Source organism: Volvox carteri, assembly GCF_000143455.1.
Source record: "Volvox carteri f. nagariensis unplaced genomic scaffold VOLCAscaffold_58, whole genome shotgun sequence".
Taxonomy (NCBI): Eukaryota; Viridiplantae; Chlorophyta; class Chlorophyceae; order Chlamydomonadales; family Volvocaceae; genus Volvox; species Volvox carteri.
Genome location: NW_003307601.1, coordinates 547553 through 557589, shown reverse-complemented (window position 1 = coordinate 557589; position 10037 = coordinate 547553). Strand labels below are relative to the sequence as shown.

Here is a 10037-nt window from a genome sequence, read left to right as displayed (position 1 = left end):
TGGGCAGGGCGGTCCAGGGCAGTGCAGGCGCGGGGTGGGGCGGGAATCGGAACACGGCAGAGGTGCCACCCACCTTCTTGTGGGTCTGGGTTCAATGCCCAGGTGTCCCCAAATGTTATGACCCATGTTACATACACAACATACACACATATGTCCGTGAACACATGAGCACACAGGCGGAGGGCACACACACAAACAAACACAAAGGACGGAGGGAAGGGCAAGGGAGAGCAGGGGACAGCAGAGGACAAGGCACTGAAGGGCAGAAGGGAGGGCAGATGGGAGGGGAAGGGAGGATGACTTTGGGAGGGCGGAATAAGAGTGAGAAAAGGTATTGTGGAGGGTCGGGGGTGGAGGGAGAGAGGGATGGTGCGCCACGCATTTCTCCCTTCCTTCACACCCCGGAGGACAAAGCAGCCACACGGCTCTATGGGGCCGGAGGCTTCAGTGTTATTAGCATATGCATCATTCGCGCCCACACGAATCCCCCAGGGTCCCTGTCGTATTTAGCCGGTGGCTCCCCCGTTCGTTTGACTGGACATTCATAGGAGAGTCACACACACAACCTGCAGAGGCACACAAACGCGCGGCACACTAAAACCCGCCATCAAGCCTGTAATTTATTTAACTTCTGGAGAGACACCCCCAGAGTCCCGGATGGGCAGTGGCAGGTGTTGTGTCGTGTGCGGGGTTTTTGATTGTTAGGATGTTGTGCACAACACATGGGTGAGGCGCTCTTGCTGTGTTGTTTCGCCTCACCCCACAGCCTTCACCACACAGCCTCTGGGGGTCAGTTGTTTTTTCAAACACGCCACGTGACGCCACCACACGCCGCCCTGATTCATTTGGAGGATACACTATCCGAATGTGTCAGAATGTCTCGATGACGCCGGGGTTAAGGGGGATGCATTTGCAATACGTCCAAAACATGATACACGTCGGATGCATGCAATGTGGTATAGGATGTGGGGTACGTTTAGACTCTTTTTATAGGACAGAGGGCGCAGAGTCGTCCAGCTGTGGAGGGCTGGAGAGAGGTGCCGTGGGGGACTCTTTTTAACATCTTTTACACAAAAGCTATTGTGGAGGAACGCGCATTTTTGTGGGTAGGAATGCATGTGTTTTGTCTTCTCCCACTTGTGGTGGTGTAAGTTGTTTTGAGCCACACCACCCTGTGGCGCGCAAGTGAGATTTTGTGCACACGCAGCTGTATATTCGTTGCCGACCCGTGGGTTTCTCTCTGCCCCGACGCTCCCTGTGGCGCCCTGCTTCCCGTATGCTAGTTTTAGCACGTGTGGAACAACTTGCAGAACGATAGGCGGGGCACTCGTACGATCACCAACCGGGTAAAGCGACCATTCAACGGGTAAAACGGGTAAAGCGACCTTTTGACGCCTAGCTGCCTCTCAATCCCGGGGATGCTGTCCGCGACCCTTGCGAGTGAGATGGTTATCCCATATGAAGAAAAAGTACAGTTTGTATTCGTTTTCTTGCCTAACTGTTGCACGTGCCGGTTCAGTTCATCAAGGGTACCTGGTTGAGCCTTTGGGCGTTTGTTAGCCCGTCCATCGCCGCTGTCTGACATCGCTCTTTGCGGTGAGCGCCGGCTTTGGAGGAATAACTCTAATACTAAAAGTCTAACTAAATGTTTGAAGGCATGCGGCGCGAGGACTGACTGGCACGAGCATAACATGCCCCTCGAAGATATGCAATATATATTGTAACGGCTGCGCATGGAATTATTTGCATAGCCATGTTGCATGATGATAATTGTTTTGGGGGGTTCAAATCCTCAAATGTGTCAAATGCCAAGCCCGAGGAAATCCTTGCATGACCATTATATTGCTTATTGTTTTGGGGGTCAAATCCTCAAATCCCGATGGGATTTGACCCGGATTTGATTGGGAATTCATGAGGTCAAATTCCGGGATTCCGGCCCCGTGAGGCCTGTGCGTCATTTGCACATTGCTGGACTGAGCCCCAAAACTTGACCTTTCTTTAACTTCGGTTAACCATAAAACCTGCCTCGGCATACAGCGTGTAGCCCTCCTTCAGATCTTGTTGTGTTACATCACTCTCGCACCCAACATCGCAACGCACGGACGAGCAGTAGTCAGCAAAAAGAAGGCAGAATGGTCAGCAGAAAGGAGGCGGCTGCGGCTTTCACCGCTGCCGCGAAGGCGCTGGACGTGCGCGGGAAGGAGCTCGGCGACTTGTGCTTCGCCCTGTCCAAACTATCGGTGGAGGAGCTCGAGGTGTTTCCGATAGACGGTGACAACGAGGCAATTGTTGAGTTCATGAGGTCCGTGAAAGGTAATAGTGGTGCAGGTTCAAATCTGGAAAGGAGTTCACTCACACGCACCCAGCAACCCCGCACCAAGATCTCATCTCGACGTGTCCCCTCGATTGCTCTCATGTCCTGCAGCCTCGGCGGCTGGCCTCGGCATGGGGAGCGCGGCTGGAGCTGGTGAGTTGGTTGTGCTAGACCTGACCTAAGACTCTGGCTCTAGTGCTCCGCAGCGGTGTAGTATGTACGTGAGCAATCGTGAAGAGCGTGGTACAGTACGCTGCCTGTCGCAGGAATCTACCTAAAAGGGGGGTTGCATTGGAAGCATGTGTGTGCATGCGGGCTTGTGTGCGTGTGGGCCTGTGTATGCAACTTCAGTTCACATACTCAGTCTGTGGCGGCTCAGCCTATTTTCCAGCTGTATCGGCGCTCCACGGCATCATCCCGCTGAGTGGGTTCATGACATACTTAATTTCTGACATAGTTCGTGGGGCCAGTAGCCCCCAGCTCCCAGACCATGCCTCCATTCCCTCTCTCCCCTAGAACTCCATCATGCGACGAGGGAACAGCTGCACAGTGACTGAGCCAGTGACTAACGACCTTTCAGAGTCCGCATGATTGGGCTCGAGGCTTGTCGCACATGAATGCACTGCATCTGTATTGACAGTCCATGCACCTCCTCTATGCTTGTGTTGTAGGTGGCACTGGCCCGCCTCGCACTGGCCCAGGCGGCATTGGCGCGAGCGGCTCTGCTTCCCAAGTCGAAAGTGAGATTGGGGCTGGAAACTGGAAAGGCTTGGTGTTATGCGCACCCATCTCCAAGTTCTAGGACCTAGCACCTTGAACCCGGGTGACTTGCATGTGGCTGCAGCGTGCCCGGCAGAAGAAGAGCTGAGAGTATGATAGCATGAGCAATTCACAATGGGTTCAACGGTGTCAAATTTGGCAGTGCCAGTGATGGGAGCCAAGTGTTCCACAAGCAGAACAAGTTGGCAAGTGAAGGGCGCATTTATATCATCCTCCTGATGAGGAGGAGGTTCCCATGGCCTGGGCGGGTCTGGACACGGCGCCGGGGGCAGCGCCGTCGCCGACCGTACGACAGGTGCCGGCGCCAGCGCCAGCGGAGGCCAGCATTGGACACAAGGTGGTTATTGTGATTTGTCATGGGCACGTAGTGGCAGGAGTTGATGCGCTTCGCAGGACACACACCCTTAATCGAAATGCAGCTTGTGATGTGTGTGTGTGTGTTGATCTGCAGGCATGTCCATAAGCAAGGTCAGCGCGCGCCACTTGCAGCGCATCTCGAGTGCCTTGGGGATGAAGCAGTTTGAGGCAGTGTCAGAGCCGCCTCTCAGTGCGCAGCCAGTGCTAGGCACCGAGTCATTCAACTGGACCACCTGCTCGGAGAGCAACACTGCACAGCGCGCTGCGGCCATCACTTGGATGAAGGACAACATCCCTGCACCGCCCAAGCACGGTGGGTGGCCTGCTCGTCCTCTGTAGATCTTTGTCCTGCTTGTCTCTGTTTACTGGTCTTGCAGTTTGGGTTGCACGAACCGTAGCCACAGTAAGTACCGCGCTGCTGTACTCATGACTCGTGACCTGGGTGACTGAGGCTGAGTAGAGGTAACCGTCGTCGCGCATTATTGGCCCGCCGCACAGAGTGGATCGACTGTGTCGGCCAGCAGCACATGCTGGACTGCCGCCTGGTGGGCACCGACCTGCTGGCGCTCAAAGGCTCCTGCGACCTAGCCCTCTGCACGTCGGCGGCTGTGCAGGCGTTTGTGCCACACCTAGGCCTGCGCATAGTGGTGGAACTGAAGAAGGAGGTCAAGGCCAGGTGAGAGGAGAGGCAGGATACGAGTGCATGTGCAAGGTTGGGATGTGCTGCATGGTGAAGCTTGCACATGATTGTTCCGCTGAACCATGGCGTGTGGCTGTGTATGCGTGCTTTGCAGCAACGTAAACCAGCTGGCCGCGGAGCTCATCGCAGCTAACTCCGTCAGCCCAAACCTCAAGCCCGTTGCCGTCATGACGGACCTGGTGCGTATGGGTCGCATGGCATGCACACCAAGGGATGCAGCGTGCATGACCCTACTGGCTACTACAGCAGTACTCGTGGCGGCATATGCAGGTGCCGAAGTGTCAGTGGCAGCGTGGGAACAGGGGTAATAATATGCAGCTGCACAGCACTCTGTGCACTAGCAGGAGGCCTGCAGCAGCACCACCACCACCACCCGGCCGGCGGGAGCAACTGCGCTTCCTTGCCGCCTTCTATGTCCTCAGTCTGGCTGGCTGCATGGCGACCAGCAGACCCGCAAGAGCTATGGTGCGGTCCAACTCCTGTGTGCTGCGGCACGGTGTGTAACCATGCGCGTCTTCCTCCATGCACACAGGTGGACACGTGGATCATCGCGTGGATCGAGCATGAAACGATCATGATCCATCGCTGCCACAGCCGCGCCACGGCCGTAGGCATACTGCGGGCCTTCCTTGACAAGGTGGGTGTGTACGTGCGTAAGCCCTGCTGCCCCCCCCCAGTGCCCTGCTACCCCCCCCCAGTGCCGCCGCCGTCACCCTGCCCTTCTTCGCCTGCAGCTGCGCCAGCCCTAAACATTGCCTAATGACCCCATCGGCACGGCTTGGATCGCTTTCCCTTGATTACTGCGACAGGAGCACCTCACGCAGGACAGCGCTCACATTGCGCAGCAGCCAGAGCAGGTGGCAGCCGCCGAGTCGGAGGCGGCGGTGGAGGTGGGCCGGCTGCTCAAGCGCCAGCGGCTGCCGACTGGGGTGGCGGCCGGGCGCGGCAATGATGTGGCCAACCTGGAGGACCTGCTGGACTTCACCGATGACCTGGGTGAGGCGGACATGTACCAGATCAAGGTTCACACCCTGCAGCAGATGCTGCGGGAGCGGTACGCCCCGGTCGCGCCTGCAGTGCCGCCAGCCGGAGACGTGGCTGCTCCGCTGAACATGATGTACATGTGAGGGCTGAGGGTACGGAAAGCTGCATCTGAATTCCGCGCTGCAAGATGGGTCACGAGGTTAGGGGCGTATGTGTTGGGGTAGCTCTGTCAATTCCTCGAGCAATATTGAAGAACGCGAGTTGGTGGGGCCGCATATCACCAAAGCCAGGATTGGATGCAGTGCATCAACGAGGTGTTGCCGCCACCTCGCACTCCTGACATAGGCATGGATGATTGAGAAAATGGGGACCGCGGCGGCGGTGAGGATAGCGCGGATATGTGGCGGTGGATGTGTGGCAGTGGGGATGCCGCCACGGGGATGCATCCCATCTGGACAGGGCCTGATTGACTGCGCACGCCTTCTGCTGGGGCTGAAGCGCGACCTCGCTGTGCGCGCACGGCACCCCAGGCTGCACTAACGAATGATGCAATATGCACGCAATGATCAAGTGAACAACGCATGATGAGCAGGATGTAAAGGGGAGGGCGGGGGAGGTGCGGGTGGCGGTGGGGTTAGTTGGGGTGGTAACATGCATGCATGGGTTTTACACGGCACACGTGCCGGAATTGACGCGCATTGCTGCAGGAGCATACAATACATGTATTTACAAGTGTATAATGCATTCGAGCTGTCAGATGCGAGTTGAGCCTGTGTTTTACGGGTGCTGGTGCCCATTTTTGGGGGGGTTTACCACCTGTCGTACAACCCAAAAAGTACGACACTAAGAAGCAAGTGAGTGATGCCGACATGGTGGAAGTCATGTAAGGAAGCCGTGTGCAAGGCTTGGTGCACTCACACGTTTACTAGCAAAAGTTATAAGGCCCCCAAGATCGCACTTCCTATGCAGGGCGCGCCCCCCATGTGGGAGAGCCCCCAAAACGGCCATGAAAAGGGCAGCCTGACGCCCCTTATGTTTGAGCCAAACAATCAACCCAAAACAAGATACGAGGCCTGACTGGTAGGCTGCAGCGGCCGTGTGTCGGGCCCGGGTAAGAGGCAGACCCATAGCTGTAACATATCACGCTCTACGAGGGGCAGCGAGCTAGGAACACGCGCATGGTGAATGGGTTCAAGCCTGGTGACCGCGTACAATTGCTGGAGGGCAAGGGGCTGTTCGACAAGCAGAATCCCACCAATTCACAGGAGGTTTACACCGTGACTCGGCAGAAGGGCTATAGGTTCGCCGTGGAGGGCACGCAGCGCCTGTACCGCCCCGTCGAAAATGCGTGAGGTGGTGCGTGAGGTGACTACAGGGTAGCAGGCGGGGTGATGCGCCAGGCAGAGGCAGCACAGGAGCAGCGCCAGGTGCGGCGTGTTGCGCGTGCTCTTGCCACAACTGAGCAGCAGGCTACAGGCGCTATTTAAGCATTAGAGGCACCACCAGCTGCGCCTGCAAACAGGAAGTTTGTGCTTATGGATGCTGACGGCTTCACCCTGCCACGGCGCTATAAATACTTTGAGCTAAGCGAGGTTGATCCCAGAGATGTGGAGGGGAGGTTGGAGGGCAGCAAGAAGCGGGAGGATGAAGCAAAACACGAGAAGGTGGTGAGGGTAGGCAGGGCCCTGGGGAAGGCGTATGGGGATGCAGAGGCTAAGATAGAGAAAGCAGAGGGTAGGGCCCCAAAAGCCAAAGCCAAGAGGGGTGAGCGCAGCAGGAAGGCAAAACGTGAAGTAATAGACGGGGAGGAGCATGTGGAAAAGAGCAAATTTGAGGCAAGCAGGTTTGGAAAGTCAGGTAAGCTAGAGTACCAAGTACTATTCAAGGGAGACAAGAAGCTATACTGGAGTCCTGCCAAGCAACTTGCAGAAGACCTGTTCCCTGACGCTTTCAGCGAGCTTAAGAGGGCGCTTAAGAAGCGTGGGTGAAGGGAGAGGGGAGCGGACCAGGTTGGCTCGCCCCCCTTAGGGGGCGATAGCCTTAGCAGTCGACCAAGACCCATACACTCCCGAAACCGCGCCGGTTACTTTTTTTCTCCTTTACCACACGGGTTTTCCCGACCGAGGCTAATTTAAGGGAATTCAGGACGCAGAGATGTTTCACGATGATGAGAAGTTATCTAGTTCCGATCGTGTTCCGACCGGAGGCAAGGAAATGTCAGCAGACAGGGCCAAATGCCCACGCCCGTATGCATATATGCTATTGAAATGTTGAAAATCTGTGGCGAATATTTCTTTTGTAAGGTGGCGTTGATATTGCGAGCAGATCTTAAGATTGCATGCTGGCCGACCAGGAAATAGTCGCAGAAACAAAGCCATTGCGCCAGCATAAGACAGCATGATGTCTGAAGTTGCAGGACAGCCGTAATCCCAATCGCCTACCCCGCACCCTCTTCCCGCCCCTTCGTGGTGCCCCGCCCCTCTTGCCGCCCCTCCCCCTGCCCTTCGTCTCTTGCCGACCCTTCCTCCTCTTCCTCGCCCCTTCCTCCTTTTCGTGCCCTGCCCCTTCTTGCCCCGCCGCCCTGACCCCCAGCCCGTTCTCGACAGACCCCAAGCATTATAGATGCTGTGCATACACTACTCCTTAAATAGGGGCGAGCCTTGTCGCTGCGCAGCGTAGGGGTTTGCTGGACGGGATGAGCTAGGGCTCAGTTGGGCTCAGTTTGGGCTGAGCTCGTGTCGGCCGGGAACTGAGCGGAACTCAGCCGAGCTGACGAGCTGTTTTTCTTTTGTGCATTCTTTTTTACGTTGTTCCTTTTGTTAGGAGCGATTGTTATTGAGGCTATCGCGCGAGCTGGCGAGAAAGTTTGAGTTGTCTGTCACGCTGAACTTTGTTTGTGTGCAATATTAGTTGATATTGAGTTGATTCATACATGTTGAGTATGACTCAAATAGTATTCTTGATGCATTCGATAAGGAGTCACTCAGCTCTTACACGTTTAGGTACCAGTCAAGAATGAGTGGCCCAATTTTTTGTCGGCTAGTGACACTTCAAATTTATATGAGGGAAACTGTGATGATAAGTTAACTTAAGAAATTTTACTTGTTTAACCGCGTTTGGGCCACTCATTCTGCTACCTTTATCGATTACAGCTTGCAGCATTCGTGAATGAATCGATTAAGGCTTGCAGTATTCGGTGTTTATCTACACCTTCACAAGAAATCGGTGGAAACACGACTGAACTCAGCAACTAAACTTCCCGCGCTAATCGTCGGAGTGCTTGGGCGAATAATCGTCAAAACATCGATTGAGTTCATTGTGATAACATCGATTAAAATAGGGGCCTCAAAGACTGGAAATCAACGCAGTCTTGGCGGGAATCGATGGGGAAGACCACGCGTGGAGCGGCTCTGGGAGGTAGGCGTGATTACCCTGCTGCTGGTGATGATGGTGATGATGGTGATGATGATAGAAGGTGTGCGCTGTAGGGGCTGGATAGCCAAGAAGCATCACGCGGGTGTGGTTTGGTAAAACTCTATGGTTTTAGTTAGGGTTTAGCTCGGGTTTAAAATCCTGATAGGCGGTAGAGGTAGGGATTGGCGGCGATAGGAGCAAAGAGGGGCGGTTGCGATCTGGTCTGCGGAGTTGGGGTTGGGGCCGGTGGGAGCGGTTTTGCGGCCGCCACTAACCGCGTTCGAAGGGATGCCAACTGCGAAACGCCACAAGCCACGAAATCACAAAACCTAAAGCGTAAAAACAAAATTACCACATTGAGATCACCATTTCCATAGTTATTGCCATTGCCTCTGCTATTCTTATTGCAATTGCGATTGTTATTGTTATTGTTATTGTTAATGTTGCTGCAGGAGTGGCTCCGGGAAGAGGTGGACTCGGGGGAGGCAACATGCGCGTTGGCCTTTGCAGTGCGCACCCGATCAGAACGGGGCTGCGGCGGCTGCGGTGACGGTGGCGACGGTGATGATGTTGATGGTGGCAGCTACCGTCCGGCTGAGCTGTACCTTGAGGAGCCTGTGACATCAAGTGACAGTGTGCGGTGAGCATGTACGGCCGTACGGCCGTTCAGCTTCACTGGGCTGCCGGGCAAGGGGGGACGCGGTTTGTTCACTTTGCTTTCAGGCATTTCAGAAGCCAATCAGATGCGTTTGGAGCTAGGAGCTTTGTGGTGAATGAGGCTCCCCTTACATGTGCCAAATATATATATGGCACCCTGGGCTTCTGATGTTGGTTGAAGGAGTGCCGTATCATTGATTACCTATAACATATATATTTTTTGCAATACCTTTATTACGCCTTTGCCTCGTTGCTGCTGTTGTGTGAGTCACCTGTAAAGTTGTTCAAATAATTGAAGTTATGTTTCTGGCCGCTAAGGAGGAAAACACGCAGCGTCGCGCAACTGCAATGTGCGCGCGTCTTTTCGGGCAACGGTTATGTCATCGATTGGTACAGCATTTTGGTCTGATAATTTTTGGCTTTGGTCTTTCGGCTTTGATTGTTAACGTTGTTGTGCATGCTTGTGATGAACAGGTGATTGAACGGGCTGTTGGTCCATTCCCAGCGCCTGGCTTAATCCAGGGCGGAGGTTTTATCGTATAATATACTGACCCTATTGATACTGACACACATATGAGCAGCGGCGGCATCAGGCAAGAAAGCCTGGACATTTCTCTTTTCACTTCATTCAATTCCTTTTTTCGATCGCATCATTCCCTCGAAGCGCAGTGCGGGATGGGCGGGAATTTGAATATGACGGAGAGGTTGCAACCTTGCCTGTTGGTTCTGGTGAGGACCACAGACAAGGCTAATGTTTTAACGGAGAAAAGGATGTACGGCGACATTGTACAAAATTGTACAAGTCGGGCTCTAACTAGTACGAGTCTCCAC

At 54.6% G+C, this 10037-nt stretch overlaps 1 protein-coding gene across 1 annotated transcript; it reads left to right on the top strand.

Moving 5' to 3' along the window:
- Window positions 1-2132: 2132 nt before the first annotated feature.
- VOLCADRAFT_107125 (uncharacterized protein) lies at window positions 2133-9684 on the top strand (the record flags this gene model as incomplete). Its single annotated transcript, XM_002956188.1, has 12 exons — window positions 2133-2313; window positions 2426-2467; window positions 2986-3054; window positions 3546-3764; window positions 3950-4127; window positions 4246-4330; window positions 4422-4616; window positions 4684-4788; window positions 4961-5274; window positions 6658-6802; window positions 9002-9189; window positions 9681-9684. The coding sequence occupies 12 exons, from the start codon at window positions 2133-2135 to the stop codon at window positions 9682-9684; spliced, it is 1725 nt and encodes a 574-aa protein (XP_002956234.1).
- Between the last annotated feature and the right edge of the window lie 353 nt (window positions 9685-10037).